An 18,710-nucleotide genomic window follows, 5' to 3' on the forward strand; every position below is an offset into this window, starting at 1 on the left:
CATTGAATGAAAAAAAAAATTGATTATGTCTCATAAACAAAGGGGGACAAATATACTGTCAGCTGAGGTCTCCAAGCTTGTTTATACGGTAAAGAACTGTACTGCTGTAGCGTTTGTTGTCAGCAAGGTTTTCTTTTTCTTTCTTTTTTTAAGAAATTCATACTATTATTGAGCAAGGATGCATTTAATTAATCAAAAATGACAGCAAAGCTAATATTTTCAGCATTGATAATAATAATAAACATTTTACTGTCATTTTAATCTAAGAAATGCAGCCTTGGTGAGCATAAAAGACATCTTTCAATTAATTTTTTTTTCAAAAATCCATCCCCAAATGCCTGTGTGGAACCATAACAAAATGGGGAACTCAATTTTCCTTCCTTATTTTGTAGTTGTATTATTATTATTATTATGTCACTTTCAAAGTTCACTTTCAAGTTTTGACGTTTCTACATTGGCTGTGGTTCAAGTGAAACTGATTTGGCAACACAAATGTAATAATGCGTGCCATAACACAACTGAGAGAGAGAGAGAGAGTACCGAGTCAGAAGGGTCATAGTCACACACACATTTACATTCATAATTATACCATCTAAACAAATGTGTTGTGACAATTTAAAATGTTGTGGTAAAAATACAAAAATTACAGGGTTAACACACTCTACATAAGAGTAGGGAAGTACAGATCTACAGACACAGTGTCCTTCTCTCTAAACAGATGTGCCCATTTGATGATCTAATTATGCTTACTGATGCATGGCTTTTTTCTGGGTTACATTTCCTCCTGGAGTTAATCTACTGCACATGCTCAGTTCCGAATTTTTGGTTATGTTTGGAAAAGCACAGTACTAATAATACTGTTATTGCAGTCTGAAAAAGTGTTCTACGCATTAAATGTCTGGATGATCTGCAACATAGCACACTGCATTAAGTGACCCAAAATGCAATATGCTCGACATTCTATGTCTAAAGTGACAATGTGTTTTAATAAGGTTGAGTATCGTTTGAATTTTAACGATTCCGATTCTGCTTATCGATTCCAATGCCTGTCGATTCCTAATTTCCATTCCAATAAAAAATGTGAAAAAAAAACACAAATACCATAGCAAAAACAACTAATATAAATTTAAAGCATTATTAAAGTTAAGTAAACGGTAATTTAAAAAGAACAAATAGCCTAAACAAATTAGCAATCACAGAAATATACAACTGAAAGATCCAAAGATGTTCAGGTATTCAGGTACAGATACTGTAAATCTAATGTAAAATAAAACTGCACTTTATAAATAAAATACACAATACAAATATAGTTACAAAAGTTATTCAGTCAAGAACGAGTGAATTTTCTTTTTGCCTTTTTTATATTTAATAAACGTTATTATAGAGACAGCAGCAATAATATTAGGCTGCTGTCACTTTAAGAGCTGCACGGATCCAATATACTGCTATGCATTTTTTTAACTGTTTACGTTTAGTTTTGAGGGGTCATGAACTGAGAAATCAAATTTTCCTGGAGCTTTTGACATACAGTATAAGAGGTCATCATACTATAAGAATATCCTCTACATTTCAGAACTGAAAACTTCCTTGTTAGTCCAAAAGCAGCTTCTATTGTAAGCAAGCCCAGACAACAACTCGTTGTGGAATGTACCTATCTATGACAGGTGAAAGGCCGCCTCTGCAGACAAAAATCAATGCCAACTTCATGTACTTTCAAGTATGCAAAGTATGTTACATGTAAGTATGTTGCATGTAAGTAACTGTTAATTCTAATGCCTGATCTGTGACCAGTGATTTCTGATATGTAATGATTCATGTACAGTCAGATATTCTTTATTTATGTGTCTGTAAATCAAATTAGGAAGTAAACTGTTAACTTCACACCGTTGCTCTTAGTAGGATGAAAAAAATCTGTTATTTAAACTGTGATTAAATTATATATAAAACACGATCAAAGAACGGTCCCTTTGCAATCGATAGAGCTGTCAATCAAACTTCCGTTTACACTGAAGTCTCACAGCAGACACGCTCCTTAAATCAGCAAATATATCACCCTGTAGCCTAAGACTGGTTGCCCACTGAAGCTAAGCAGGGCTGAGCCTGGTCAGTACCTAGGTGGGTGACCTCCTGTAAAAAACCAGGGTCCTGAATCTCTGTGGTCATTAAAAATCCCAGGATGTCCTTCGGAAAAAGACTAGGGGTTTAACCCCTGCATCCTGCCCAAATTTGCCCATTGGCCTCTATCCATCATGGCCTCCTAATCATTCCCATATATACTGATAGGCTGCATCACTCTGTCTCCTCTCCACCAATAAGCCGGTGTGTGGTGGGCGTTCTGGCGCAATATGGCTGCCGTCTCATCATCCAGGTGGATGCTGCACATTGGTGGTGATTGAGTAAATTCCCCCTTCTATGTAAAGCGCTTTGAGTACATAAATGTACTCAAAAATAAAAATACTTTATAAAATAAAAGCGCAATATGTAACAGAGGGCTAAAATCAGGGAGGGAAAATGCCTTTTATTTCTAAATTATGAGAATTTGTTTTTATAAAAATCATACTAAGTGCACCACAGGAAACATTATAAAACAATAAAACAATGCAGTTCATGACCCCTTTAAGACATAACCTACTATGTTTACAAGAATATTTTGACATATCTTTGAGTGTATTTGTCCGTTCAAGTCCAAAAATAGAACAGTTCAGTATTGTCCACTATACAGGGGGTGCTTCTCAATAATACAATTGATGCTTTCTTGTTTTCTTGCTCCTCAGTCCTCCATCGTATGACCCGGAAACTGATCAAAGAAAGCCATCTTGAAGGACAACTCAATTCTCTTAATTGCACCGCGAGGAGGCGAGAAGTGAGGAAGCTTCCAGAGGAGCTATGATTGAGGATGCACAGCTGTATCCTATGCATTTTAGTCTTTCTAATTGAGAAACCTGACACACATATAAATTCTCTTCCCACTTTACATCTGTCACAATAATTTTAATTTATGCTTTTCCTTTGCAGTTTAAATAAACCACACATCTCACATATTTCAACAGGGCATCTTGCGTTATTATTTATTACGAATTACAAAGGCAGATCCTTTGACCACAGCAGATGATGCTTTGAAGTGACGCTCGAATGATCAAGACTATTACAATATAAGCTTTCATTTGATTCCTCGATCCTCATTTTATTTCCTTGCAGCCTTCCCTCGCATCCTAAGGAGGGTGGAGCTGAAACGCGAGAAAAGGAAGCAAGGATGCACAAATTAGAAATTAGAAGCACCCAGTATGAGAGGTGGCCTTCTGTGCGCACGTTTTGGATGTGTGCACAGCACACAAAACAGCACACGGGTCTTCTTGCGTTTGAATGGTTTAAAGTCATATTAAAATCCACACAAAGGAATCGATAACAGGAATCAAAATTTGAATTTTTTAACAAGTATCCAAAATCCTGACCTTAAATATCTGATTCCAGAACTGGAATCCATTTTGGATTCCCAACCCTACTTTTTCAAAGGCACAAACTGCAAAATAACATTTTAGATGATAATGGGACGTACTCACTAACGTAATGAGGTCATGTGACTATTTTCTTTAAAAATAAAACTATGTGCACTATCAAGTATATTCTTAGAGAAGTAAGCAGTACATAATTGGTACAATGTACACACATGCACACACACAGGTTGCCACAAGCCATTAATCAGTCCAGACTGAAAAGCCGAATGCTGCACCTGTTGTTCTAAGCAGTGTGTGTGTGTGTGTGTGTGTGTGTGTGTGTGTGTGTGTGTGTGTGTGTGTGTGTGTGTGTGTGTGTTCATCCTCTCTATGACTTATTAATGGGAAGAGAGCACAGAGGTACTGAAAGCAAACAAGCTCAAAATGACACTCATTCCTATTATAGACACGACTGAGCGAATACACGCAGCAGTATTAGGTGTGTGTGCACAGAAAACAGACAAACCCTTATGATATTAACATAATTCCATTTTACAAAACATTCTTAAGAATAAAATTCTTCTTAACCGCTTTTTTCTTATTATTTTCTAAGAAAAAACATACAAATATTTTGTATTCCCAAACACTTTTCTTAAGATTGTTCTTAAGACAAAATGTATGATTTCCATTACACGAGAGTAGATGTTAAAACATGCTGATTTGTACTCGGCTTTCGCCAAGATAATCACCAACTAAGACGTAGCTTTACAGTAACCTATGCTTCTCCATCCATTTACGCTTCTTTCCATCTGGTGACGTGAATCTTCTGTCTGGTGTTAATACAGTGTATTGCGCGTCAGCACACACAACGGCTGCAACCACAGTGCGGTCCCCCCATAACAACCCTCTGGATTGAGCGGAGTAGGGAACATCTCTAGGGTCTTCAAGTGGGCACCTTCCGTCCTCAGTGTTTCGTCGACTAGCCCACGACACCTCAAGAGGGCTCGACAGTGACTCTGGCGTCCCAGAGTCACCCCCCTCCGTCCCCCACTCAACTCAGCCCAGCTTACTGACCTCTACATCCCTCTTGCTGCTGAGACCTAACCACAATCTCACAATCTCTCCGCAACCCAACCATACGCGCCAACCCGTTTGACTAAGGCTGTCGAGCCCCACTGGTGCGTTAATATGCAGTTTCAGTGGCAACGGTTCCGTATGGCATACCACCTATCACAAAACACAATATCTGCCCAACCACCCGTCATTCACGCAATATACACAGGAACGTAATGACTGTAAATACTATACAACCTATACAAATAAACCAACAGTTGCTGCTGAGACCTAACCACAATCTCACAATCTCTCCGCAACCCAACCATACGCACCAACCTGTTTGACTAAGGCTGTCGAGCCCCACTGGTGCGTTAATATGCAGTTTCAGTGGCAACGGTTCCGTATGGCATACCACCTACCGCAAAACACAATATCTGCCCAACCACCCGTCATTCACGCAATATACACAGGAACGTAATGACTGTAAATACTATACAACCTATACAAATAAACCAACAGACCTTTCAAGTTTTCAAGAATTCTACGAAACCATAGCATGGCGGCCTGTACACAGCCAGCTAGAATCTTTCCGTCTCAACCACAGCCAGTTGCTGCTCCTTTCTGCTGCTTCAGATAAGTTCTTTACTGTACGACGCAACTCTTGGCCACTGAATCCGACGTCTCTGAGGAACCGGGTTGTAGAGTGTGCCACAAAACCACGACAACCCACTTCCACTGGATAAACCTGGACTCTCCATCCTCGCTGTTCTGCTTCAGTGGCCAGATGAGCATACCGCAGTTTCTTCCTCTCATATGCCTCATCTACCGCATCCTCCCATGGCACTGTTAACTCTATCAGTTGAACAATGCGTGCTGATCCAGACCACAAAACAATATCTGGTCGTAGGTTAGTGGTGGCAATCTCAGGTGGAAAAATAAGCCGTTGATCAAGATCAACCAGCATCTTCCAGTCCCTAGCAGCTTCCAGTTGTCCTGGGCGAGAATTGGTGTTAGCACCTTTTCTTGGTGGTTGCTCGCCTGGGCGGAGGAATATTGTCTTCTGCGTGTAATGTTTTGCTAGAACAGGCGGCAATTTATTGGTCATACTACGCTTGCCTTCCAATGCTAAAGCCAAACATCGCAATACTTGGTCATGGCGCCAAGTAAACCGACCCTGGCTAAGAGCCACCTTACATCCTGTCAAAATGAAGTATTAACAGTGCTGCGACACTGCAGCTTGTGTCGTATGGAGCAGAGCAGAGTCTTTCAGTTTATAACTGTAGCATCCGTTGTCCAACTGAGCTAAATGGTTTTTATCTCTATAAAAAAAGCAAAATGACAGAGGGGACGGTGCCATGGTGGGAAGTAATGTAATCGGTGTATAGCTGAACACCACCTATCGCAGCAATCCTGCTAAAGTAAACTAATCACAACACAGTTGAACTCAACTCAAGTTAAACTCAAATCAGCTAGGCTGATCTCAAACTGACTGAACAAAAGACTATAGATATACAAAGACAGTTCACTCCTATTACTTATGAATGGGAGAAGCTACAATGTGCAGTGCAATGGCAGAATGTGTCCCGCCTTATAAGTAAAATAGCCAATCACTGATTGATAAAGTAAGTCATTGTAGCTGCCATTAGAAGCTCCAGTTCCCATAGAAACCTGACGGCATTTTCACACCTGAAAGTCCACACCAAGGTCCGAACCAAAGTTCATGTTTTGCTACATTTTATACATTCGGTAAGTTTTGGTTTGGTTTCACATTGCAATCATGCGAGCACACTAAAGTAGTGCTGGGCGGTATAACGGTTCATACCGAAAACCGGTGTATATTTTTGTTATGATATTAATTTTGAATATACCGCCATACCGATGTATTTAATTACACAAAACTCGGAACGAAAGTTACGCTGCGCGACACTGTTTCAGACGGACCCTTTACAATGTTGCACTTCTAAGCAGCGACTGCGAGGCGAGGGTAAACAGCAGTTTTCTTTTACTGTCTATGGGTAAACAGCAGTGCTCTGGTTTTACGTTACAGGGAAGATGGATGCTGCAGAACTATGGCGTTATTTTCCTGTCAAATGTCGAGAGCGCATTATTGTAGCGCGAAAGTACATTAATATAATGCGTGAGCGCAAATCTCTCTGCTCGCGCACTGAATATAATGTGCCGCGCGATATACGCTGCTCACGTTGGTCTATTTTCTCTGGGTTCGCTCAGAGAATCCTGCACTTAAAACATGTTCAGTGTATTCACGAATCTCTCCTCTTCCCCAGCTAACAATTTTAGGTTGTAAGAACGTTTTCATAACGTTCCCATTAAGTTATAAAAACGTTATTTCTGAATGTTCTAGGAACAATCAAAACGTCCAGTTTTAGACGTTGTATTAACGTTATTTCTTGGTTTTAAGGACTTTATTCAAAACGTTATAAGAACGTTCAATTCTCCCGTTATAAACGTTGTATTAACGTTCTTGCTTGGTTATAAGAACATCATTCAAACGTCAATAGAACGTTAAATTCTCCCGTTATATAAACGTTGTATTAACATTATTTCCTGGTTATACGAACGTTATTAGAACATTAAGAAATAACAATTTTAGGTTATACTGGGCGCTATTCTATTCTACAATATTCACTAATGACAGTAAAATAGACCATCCTAAGTCAATTTACTGCAGTAATTCCTCTCTCAACCAGTAGAAAATGCTTTGAACACCTGATTATGCATGAAAAAAAACCCGTCATAAACCGGAAAACCGGCATAATTTTAAAATAAACCGTGATATAAATTTTTGGTCAAACCGCCCAGCACTACACTAAAGAAATGTACATGACATACTTGCGTCCTGTCGTCATCATCTATTTTGGTTGCATCTTGACATAGATTGGTTTGTAAACGGTTGTGTGTCTGACGTCAGTGTGTTGTCAATTCGGAGGGTAACTTTGACAAGAATGAATGAACAGACGCATATCGTTGCCACTATAGTTATTATTACGGCGTTACTACCTGCAGCACCAACTATACTTAAGGCTAGTTCAAATTCGCCAAATGAACGTCTTCGTTGTGCAATGTTTTATCCTCGCTGGCAGGAAAAGAGAAAAAGACTGCAAGCAATCCTGCGAGAACCACTGAAATTTCCTGTAAATGGTCTGAAAATCCGAACCATAGAGAAAATGGTTTCACACTAGAAACGAGCCAAGCCTTTGTTCCGTTTGATCCGGACCGAGAGACTACCTCTTTTCATCTGACCAAATTTCGTCTGTTTGGTCCAGACCGTGGTCTGGGGAGGTTTCACACCTGTAATTTGGATTCAGATCAAACTGAAAAGTCTGAAAATCCGGACCAAACAAGGTAGGTGTGAAAGGGCCCTGAGACTCGCATAAGAAACAAAATATATTGGACAGTTCATGTTAGATTTCATTGCTGATTTGAATGCTATTTAATTTTGAGTTCGGCAAGCAGTTTTTGAGATTTAAGGATTTAAGGAGATAAGGACTTTGATAGAACTCAATTAGCTGATTACAAATGAATTGAACAGAATATAGAAGAAAACACTAGAAAAACCACTAGGAAACAGAACCAAACCATGTAACAAATATGTGTACCTGTATCATTCCAGACAATGTGTGTGTGTTCAGTGCGGCAAATATCATTTCAAGAGACACTGTGAGACTGAACACGACTAGAGCAAGACATCATTCATCAAACTGAGAGAACATGATCCTCTGGGAGAAGACAAATCGACTCATCTTGCCCGATTCGGCTCTGCGTGCCTGTCAGCATTCCTGATCCGACATGTGTGCGGTGATTGTAATACCCTTCAGAGCTCAAGACTAGTCCAACCGAACGCTTTAATCTCATAAAGGGCTATTCCACAGTACGTTAACAGCTACTGACAAACATTAGCAGCACTGTCTAAATACTAAAATACCTTCATTTGTAAAGTAATGGCTTTAATACACCATATACTGAACTCAGATGGTTCAGTCAACAAACAAGAGCAGATCAACTAATAAACAAACGTCATCTATTCAGCTTTACCATGTTTGAAATATGAAGCTTGTATTTTTGTAAAACATTTAAAATAAAAGGGTTAGTTCACCCAAAAATGAAAATTCTGTCAGTATTTACTCACCCTGATGTTGCTCCAACCTCGTAAGACCTTCGTTCATCTTCGGAACACGAATTAAGATATTTTTGATGAAATCTGAGAGCTGGATCACTCCTCCATACTTCTAAGGGATTGAAACTTGCCAGCCCCGGAAAATTATTGAAGATATCGTTAAAATAGTTTAAGTGACTACAGTGTCTCAATCTTAAGTTTATCAAGCGACGAGAATACTTTTTGTGCGCAAAAAAAAACAACTAAAATAACGACTTTATTTCAACTATTCATTTCCTTCTTGTTGGGCCTCTAGTCAGTTAGCGTAGTGTGATAGCGTAGAACTACATCACACGTAGGCTCACTATTGGCTGACGCTGGTCATGTGGGTGATGCGTGTGACGTACAACAACAGAAGAACTGCGCTATATCACTAGTGAACTGACTTGAGGCCCACAGAGAATGAAACGAACAGTTGAAATAAAGTCGTTATTTATTTTTTGCGCGCAAAAAGTATTCTCGTCGTTTGATAAACTTAAGATTGAGTCACTGTAGTCACTTGGACTATTTTAACGATATCTTTAATAACTTTTAGGGGCTGGCAAAGATGAAGATGAACCAAGGTCTTACAAGGTTGGACAACATGAGGGTGAGTAAATACTGACAGAATTTTCATTTTTGGGTGAACTATCCCTTTGATATTTCAGTTACAAAAAATCTACTTTTGTGGTGGGACTGCCTTTCTTCTTTTGGTTATACACTACCAACAAAATTCCCGTAGTTACTATTTGCTCTAGGTACTTTAAGGTGAAACAACCACTTGTCTCTTCCTGGTATCAACAAGCCAGGTTTAATTGTATGCTTTACCGAAAGTAAAAGTGAAAGAATTTATATAACTTTGTACAGGTTTGGTAAGTGATTTTATCAAAACGTTCTCATACCAAATAATGTGTAAGCACCTTGGTTATACTTTAAAACAGTGTGACTGCTGAACAATCCTTTATTTGTTGTGATATATAACACTGAGACACACATTATTTCTAACTTTATCTAAGGTAATCGACATTAGGCCACATTTGCCATCCATTAACAATACGTTGAAAATAATCTAGAAAATGTCCCCATTAAATCGGTTCATCATATAAAGTCTTCAGAAGACTTTAAACTAGGGCCGGGCGATAAAACGATAACGATAATTATCGCGATATATTTTTTCTCGATAAAACGATATCAAGAGGTTGATAAATGTTAATGTTTATGCGCAAAAAGGGGAACGAAACTCGTTTGAACCGCACGCCACACGGACCATTTATCCGCTCGGTTCAAAGTCCAAACGGCAGCGCATTGCGAGCTCACTAGAGCAGACGCGTTTACTCTGATCGGTCATAGTTAAGCGCTTCAATTCAGCGAAGAACACAAATGTCCAGTTTAAACGCAGATGAAACAGCGCTGACAAAGACAAACAGGAGAAACACTGTGCGCAACGATACAGTCAGAATCTGAATTGATACTGAATCCATTTACCATGGATTTACTAACTGCACCATGAAATGTGGGATATACATATTGAATTGTTTTATATTATTAATGTAGACAATGTATTAAATGACTAATGGAATATAATTACAGTATTTAATGATGTATTTAGGCTACAGTTTTTCATACAAATACCATAGAAACCATAAAGTTACATTTTACCATGATAGTTGTGCTTTAGGCTAGGCTATCCCTGGTTTTATCTGTGGTTATCATGATATAAATACATGATACTGGATGACCAATGGTTCATTTTAATAAAACTCAAACAGTCAGAATATTCCATTTTGCCAAATAAAAATGCGGTCATTACTTTTTTTTTACAGATGTTACTGTTTTTGTTAATGAACATACATTTAACATAGTAGTATTAGCTTGAGTTAGGGTGCAGATTTACTGGAAATTCACTGTCAAATATGCATTTTGAGACAAAACATGTAATATTAATATTGCACTGCAATCTGTGCTGAGGATACGTGCCATCAAAGTCAGGCAACACAAACCTGTTTCAAGACTTGAAACAATATCCTCCATTAGCACATGCAGAAACTAAGAAATATATTTTTCTATTCAGATATTTATTTTGTTAAGGAAAAATGACAAAATTTTGAATGTTCTACCTGAGATTTGTGAAATGTTCTCCTGTTTGGCAAGTGTTTGTCATGGTATGTTCTGACAATAAAGAGTAGTTTAAAAACACAATTAACACTCTGGTTTCTACAACTTTCACTTAGGAGCAAAAATCTCCCTTTAAACTTGAAAGAAATAAAGATTTGACATTTATTGCGATAATTATCGATATTGACTGATATAAAAAAAAAATTATCGTGATAATTTTTTTTGGCTATATCGCCCAGCCCTACTTTAAACCACTCAATTAATATGGTTGTCACACTCTTCAATGGGGGGTGTCACACAAGACACATAAAGTGCTGTCTTGACGGACAGTATACTAATGGCTGAGGGCGGAAATATGCTAATACGGGACAGTCCGTCAGCGGTCGTAGGCCGAGTATGAGCAATATGACATCATATTGCTCAGAAAATCCAAACGGCTTGATTATTGAGAGTGTTTAGCCTTTTTTAGGATAAAAAAAAAGGATGGAATTTTTTCATTGTATGGTGCTTACACACACACACTGCAAAGACACATTTATATGCAAACACCATATAAAAGTGAATTTTGCATCCGATGACCCCTTTAAGTTGGCTTATTGATTTCCCGTGTGATGAAGTTATCATAGTTGGTTAAATGAAGTCTATGTGCACCTACAGGCTTGCGGTGGGTGTAGGCTGTTAAAGAAGACGCAATATGTGAAATGAACTTTATTACACACACACACACACACATATATATATATATATAAATACATGTTTAAGGTAATGAAGTTCATTTCACATATCGCGTCTTTTTTCTTCATATAAAAATAATCAAGATTAAAAATCGCAGTTATAATTTTTAAAGTAATCGTGTAATTATTAAGTAATCGTGATTAGCAGTTTACAGTTCAAACAAGTAGCTCTGTTTCATTCTGCTTTAAGTGCGTTTGTCACTTAATGTTTCTCAAATGCAACAGAAATGGCAGCACTTATCAGTTTCGTTAGTAAATTGTTAGTAGCACCAGCACAACCTCTAACACAATTCAGGGGGAAAAAGGTCACCATTTAGTCACAGTCTAGAGCCCTGATATCTGAATGTTCCAATTGTTGATGCAATCTTATTCCATTGAGGTTTCAGCACTCAAATAAAACCCAAAGGCATAGAAATCCTCTAGAGCTATGATCAACGCTTTGCTCATGCTGGTTAATGATCCCAGCAGGCCTCAGGATGAGGCGTCTGCAGGATTTCAAGTGTGTGTCAGCCTTGAGTATGGCGTGAGTGTAAGATATTCAGACACACTGCGCTGGGCTGCATTTTCATGCCATGTCTAATGACAACTGGCATTCCTACACAAACACACACTACAATCCACAACTCCACAAGCCCATAACAAAACCACTCCTTCTTGCAAAAGAGCAGCGAAAGATAATGAAAAGATAAAATATGTTCCCTCTTTGACAGCCTGTGGGTTTGCCATATCATGTGAGAGCCTCAAGCAGGAAACCAAAGAGTCTAAAGGCTTGACACCCGAAAAAGTGAGACTGACAACTCTCACAAACCCAGTGCTGAGTCTTTTTATACTCAATGCTTTACTCCTCTGCTACGATGATATAATGTCTTCAAAATATTTGAATTTGGGAACATTTCTTGACAAAAACTGACATCATGATTGATTAATTAAATTAAACCCCAATTAATGGAATACTAAAGTTTGGAATACTTAAGATTTTTCAAAGAAGTCTCTTGCGCTCACCAAGGTTGCCTTTATTTGATATATAATGCAGTAAAAACAATAATATAGCGAAATATTATAACAATATAAAAAGGACTGTTTTGTATTTTAATGTATTTTAAAAATGTAAGTTATTCCTGTGAATAGAAGGATATTTAGCAGCCATTGCAGACTTTTTTCTGGAAACTGAGATACACTAGCATTCCAAACTTTGGAGTAAGATTAAAAAAAATGATTCATACTTTTATTCAACAAGGCAAAAAGATTTTATTTTACAAAAGATTTATATTTTCAAATAAATGCTGTTCTGTTTAATTTATTACACAAAAAAATCATGAAAAAAATTATCAATGTATAGGCTATACAGTCTCCAACAAATTAACCAGCAATAGCAGCAAAAAAAAGAACCATTATTAATAACTGAGCACCAAATCAGCATATTGGAATAGTTTCTGAAGGATCATGTGATCAGAACACATGATATCAACTTCCTGTTTAGACCAGTGTTTCTCAAAAAGGGGCCTTCCATCGGTAAACATCCGATAGAGCTACAGGATGAAATTCATATTATTTATTACATTTATAAATTATTTATATTAAAACAATTTAAATCAAAATCAAAATGTAAACTAAAATAAATTATGTTAATTTAATTAGGGATGCACGCACGATATATCGGCATCGGCCAATAGCCTAGATTATGTGTTCATTTTCGATGTTATCGTTTTCGGCCAGAAAAGAAAATTTGGCTTATATATTTAAGCGATTTTTTTTTAATTGCTTGAAATATGATTGGAATCACTTCAAAAAAGGAAAATACAGTTAAGGTCATATAGGCTACATAAAATTATAATGAGAACATTATAATTGTGTGTTTGGGACATGGCTTTAAATGGTGAGACTTTTGTTTTTTGTAATCAGGCTCTCAAAAATTAGGCTATATAAAAATTTGGATTTAGATTTATTGGCCAATATTTAATTGGTTATCTGCTTTCAAATATAAAGGGTTATCGTTACCGGCCAAAATTGTCATACCGGTGCATCCCTAAATTTAATTTATCAATATTTCCAGTTTCTGTTCCTAAAAAAAAAAATAAAAAATAAAAAATAAATCTAAAACAAGCAGCTTTGCCGTCATTACAGCAGAAATACTGAACATATCTAAGTGGGGCTGGGGCTTTGAATATTGTGTCGGACAACAAGGGGCCTTTGAACAAAAAAGTAAAAAAAGTTTTACACAACAGGAATTTACCAGCACCTATAATTGCCCAAACACAGCTATTGCGGAAGCTAATGACAATCATTTCCCAGGAGAAACTGATCTCATGAACTGTCCAAACTGACCTAATCATGTGAAAGCATGTGTGTGTACTTTCTGAAGGAGAAGCTGTGTTAAACCACAGAGATATATTCAGGTTGAATTGCAGGTTTCAGTTCTTGTGTCTGCTCCGTGGAAGCCGCTGACTGACAAATCAAAAAGCCCACATCAGACCTCCTTTCCTTAAAAAGACATTTCAAAAAACGCAATCGTCTTGTAATCTACGCCATATTTGACAGCAGATATTTATGAGCAGCCAGTAATATTCCAGCACTGATCACTGCGGTCTTCACGATGAGCACAATAAGATCGAAATGGCCAGATGGGAGTGCTGCCAAACAGCTTGCTGAATCACATTTCTGCATGTTTTATAGTTTTAATGCCAAACCAGCAAACAAACAGCCTGATCGGGCTCCATCGGGCATCATAATATAGCTAATATAAACATGCAATCATTCTCTTGTGCATTTGTTTCACTACACACCTATGCAACACCTTTTGTTGTACTAATGCAAATAAAGGAAATGAACGGAGTAAACATTCTTAATGCAGGCCTAATTCATTGTTAGTGCACATCATGCAGTGATTGCGTCTTTACATGAGAGACTCTGGCCTGTCAACTGTACTCTTTGACGTCACTGTGTGCACAGCTGATGGGCTCAACATCCAAGCACAATGGCAGTCTCTCATAACCTACTAAGCAACCTGGACAACATCCATAGACAGCATTCTGGGCATCACAATGATCGTCCGATGCTGTCTAGGTTGACTAACTAGGTTATCTGTGAGCCACAGCCAACGAATATCATCACCCTTTGCTGCTATGCATCATCATCATCATCATCATCATCATGAGTGAGCATTGCAACCAGATATAAACATGCATTGCATGTCATGCAAACGTGCATGTTAGAGTTTGCATAGATAGAGACACACTGCAGGTGTGCGTGTTACTGATCTGCAGGGACACACACACCGCAGATAACCTTGAGGATGACAGATGGCACACTGAACTCATACACGCATCATGAGAATGATGATGATGGCAGTGATGGTGGTGATGATGATGATGATGATGATGGTGGTGGTGCCCACAGGCTGCATGCACACGCGTCACGCTTGATCATCGATCACGTAGTCTACAAGCGTAAAATAACGCGCCGCGTAGGTTTACGTTATTTCTCACCCACCGTGAACGGGACGTCATGGACGCTTCCCACGGAGTAGCAGCAGTCCCCTGGGTTAACGGCCCCCGTCAGCACCTGGTGCAGATGCATTTTTGTTGATCACGCTGATGTTCAATTATTTACAGCAGCGACGCTTCTCCGCCCGCTAGGTCTCTCTCCATCTAGACAGGGAATCCCATCCGCCCGCGTCCGGCCTGGCAGCCGCTCATCCGTCTCTAAACACCCCGTGCGTTTAAACACACACGGGCTCTGCTGAAATATGTGTCCCGCTGTCTAGTGTCCTGCAAAGAACGGTTAAAATCGCTCGTGTCGCGTAGCTGTCAACATTAACGACCGGATTATACGTTTCTCCTCCCGCTGCTGCTGCTGAATCTGGAACGCGCGGCACGATCACCGCAGCGGCGCTCGTGCTCCTCGTGCGCGCGACCCCACGCCAGCGAGAGTATAGATGTACAACAACCAGAGACTATGGAGTTTCATAAACATTAAACTTGAATTGCTAATGTTCGGATTTGAAAAATAATAATAATAATAATGGTGATCATAATAATTGTTTCTAAAGCAAAATAATAATAAAAAATACAATAAAAATAAACAGTTCTATCTTTTATACAGCCCCCTAGTTTACAAACAGTCTCGTTGTTGATATATGTGCTTGGATGGTTTCACATATTATATTAAAGAAGATAATAGAGAGAGTGCACATTGTTTTTATGGGCGTTTGTTATTTTACAAGCATGAGACCGTTGAGGAAAACATTAAATTAACTCTCACTTTAGTGTGCCCATAAATAATGTTCATGTACATGTTTAAACTGTTTATACTCGTTTTATTGGTACAATTGCGGATGAAACACAAACGCTATGAATTTATGACATTAATTATTGTAAATTTGGATTTCAACTATTTCGTTCTATTGTGTCTACATCTAGGGCATTTAAAGCGCTTCCATGTTTTCGTGGCGCGCGCACGAGCGTGACGAGTCTGATGCACGCGGTCATTGATCGGTGAGCTGCGAGGGTGAGGAAAATTAAATGCGGGGGTGTTTGGTGGGTCCTGTTCAATACAGATCACACAAAGCCCATGTAAATAATAATGGAACTGAGTTATCATGTATAATTTCACACAGTCCTGGATTAATTAATGCCATATTCACACTCAACGCTACAATTGATCACGCGCAGGGAATCCCAACACCCCTGCACGCGCCGGTTTGGTGTGTTCTGAAAACATGTTACATGACATTTATAACATTATTTGAGTTCATACTGTTATATGACATTTGCACAATTGACAGTCATGGTATGACATTCATAACATGACAAGACAATAACATTAAATATAGTATGCAAAAAAAGCCATTCACAAATTATTATATAATATTAGGCTACAACATTGACTTCATTCATATTAATTCATGGCATTCATGTCATGACATTTATGACACTGACAGTCATAGCATGGGATTCTTTATATTAAATGACATTCATGATAATACCACTACATCATATGACATTTGTAACATTGTGTCATCAAAACATGATGAAACAATAATATTAAATGAAACTCATAATAATGTGTAATTTGTAAAACTACATAACACCACTTGGCTCAAATTATAGCAAACATTACATGACTTTTATAACAGTGCATGACATTCATAACATAGCATGGCATTCATTACATGTCATGGAATTTATGGGATGATAAATGACATTCATAATAGGCTAATGCCATTTGTAATATTGCATGACATTTAAAACATGATACAGCATTAATAACATCAAATGACTCATCCTATTTGATGAATATTCTTAACGCTAAATGGCATTCGTAATACATGCCATTCACAACATTTCATGACATTTGTAATATTACATGACATTCATCACACTGACAGTCATGCCATAATATTATTGACATTAAATTATCTTCATAATAACAGGCTACATGCCATTCACAATATTAAATTACATTCTCACTTATTCATTACATAAGATTACATGACATTCACAATAATGCATGATATTAATAAGATTATGACTTAGTACAACATTCACATTCACATAAACAAGACATTAAAAATAATACTCTGCATGATACTGCATCCTTTATCAATTATTTCTTTAAGATGTTATGATATGCCTGAGAACTATAACAATAAACGTGTCGTTTTGAAGCGGATTTTCATATTGTACAATGCAACACAGTGACTAAGCAAATATTAATGGAAACCGCCTATGATTTGTGCAATGTGTAAATGTCCATATGCACCAACAGGAAAACACCTGCAGCAAAGAGAAGAGCTTGACACACACATTTGCTCAGTCTGACTGATTCAGTGACCGGGGGCTCGTGATCATGTGGTTTGTGTCCCAGATTGTGTGTGCAGAGGTCACTCACGGACAAAACATCCTCTCCCGTGAATTCCACTTCACAAACAGCTACTATTGAAACCTTATCTGGGTTGAACATTGACTTGTGGGGATGTGCTGGAAGTGTTGAATGAATCTTTGTCATTTCAAGAATGTGGCTTAGTTAGCTTGGATTGTGCATCACATGGACATTGATTTTAATCACCAACGCAGAGTATTTATAATGTGTGAAGATGCCTCTTTTGCTGTCTTCCTGTATGTTTACAAGAAAGCTCATGCACGAGTGTTGTATGATGACCGGAATGACACTGAGAGGAAGTGACAGTCGTGCTACAGCCAACAGCAAAGATCACCCTTATTTCTTTTGACACAGGGGATTCCTCTACACACTTACAAACACACATTTAGCCTCTAGTATCAGTATTTCAGTAGCCTCTCTATTTCGCCTCTCATTTTGAATTATATGCTTTATCCAATATCCATTGCTGGTAAATGCTATGTTGCACTCTAGGCTGTGTGTGAAAAATCAGTTTCTTCTTAAAATGAGTCTTCAGAGAGCTGCTGAGATGCAGAAAATCAGTTTACTACATGGAACTTTCACAGTACCGTGTTTAAATGAATGGCTGACATCTGTGTGACTAACTGCTTTATGCCAACAAAAGAAGCTTTTTAAAGATGATCATATAAGAGAAATGTGCATGGAAGAAATAGATTGTGTTTAAAAAAAAATCCCATATTTGGGATGCTAATTTTTGTTTGAATCTTTTTAATATTAAAAAAAAACTATAATTTAAAATATAATTCATATAGAAATTAAATACACATATGATAAACATGTTTTAAATTTCAGAATTTAAATTTCATTAATTAAAATTCTATATATTTTATGAAGGGCTTAACGTTAAAAAGGTGTCACTGTCAAGGTGGTCTAACCATGCAAAGATGATTAAACATATGATTAAAAAACAGTTTTAACCCATACTATATATGTATAAATTCAATATATAAATAAATAAATACAATTCTGGCAAAAGTATATTTTAAATATGTGTTATACACAACAAATAAAGTTTTTATTTAAATGCAACATAGGCTAAATGTATTTTCTTGGTTTAAATATATGGAGGGCAAAACATATTTTAAATGCATTTAAATATACAAATGTCATGAAATGTTGTGAATGGAATGTATTATGAATATAATTTACCGTTAAGAATAACATGCCATGACTGTTAGTGTTATAGGCCTACATTTCATCATATATGATCATGAATATTATTTAATCATATATCATTTAATGTTATGAATTTGGTTTAATATATTAGTTTAAAACAATTTCACAAAAAGTCAGTGCGGT

At 37.5% G+C, this 18,710-nt stretch overlaps 1 protein-coding gene across 12 annotated transcripts in view; it reads right to left on the bottom strand.

Moving 5' to 3' along the window:
- dmxl2 (Dmx-like 2) overlaps positions 1–15,394 on the bottom strand; it is an 89,431-nt gene extending 74,037 nt beyond the window's left edge. For all 12 annotated transcript variants that reach the window (XM_077248211.1, XM_077248205.1, XM_077248210.1 and 9 more), the window contains exon 1: positions 14,982–15,394. In XM_077248211.1, coding sequence (XP_077104326.1) covers positions 14,982–15,068 — 87 coding nt within the window. In that variant the 5' untranslated portion in view covers positions 15,069–15,394. The remainder of the gene's footprint in view (positions 1–14,981) is intronic.
- Between the last annotated feature and the right edge of the window lie 3,316 nt (positions 15,395–18,710).

The sequence above is a fragment of the Siphateles boraxobius genome, unplaced genomic scaffold, assembly GCF_051911475.1.
Source record: "Siphateles boraxobius isolate OS27281-9 unplaced genomic scaffold, OSU_SipBor_1 30, whole genome shotgun sequence".
Classification (NCBI taxonomy): Eukaryota; Metazoa; Chordata; class Actinopteri; order Cypriniformes; family Leuciscidae; genus Siphateles; species Siphateles boraxobius.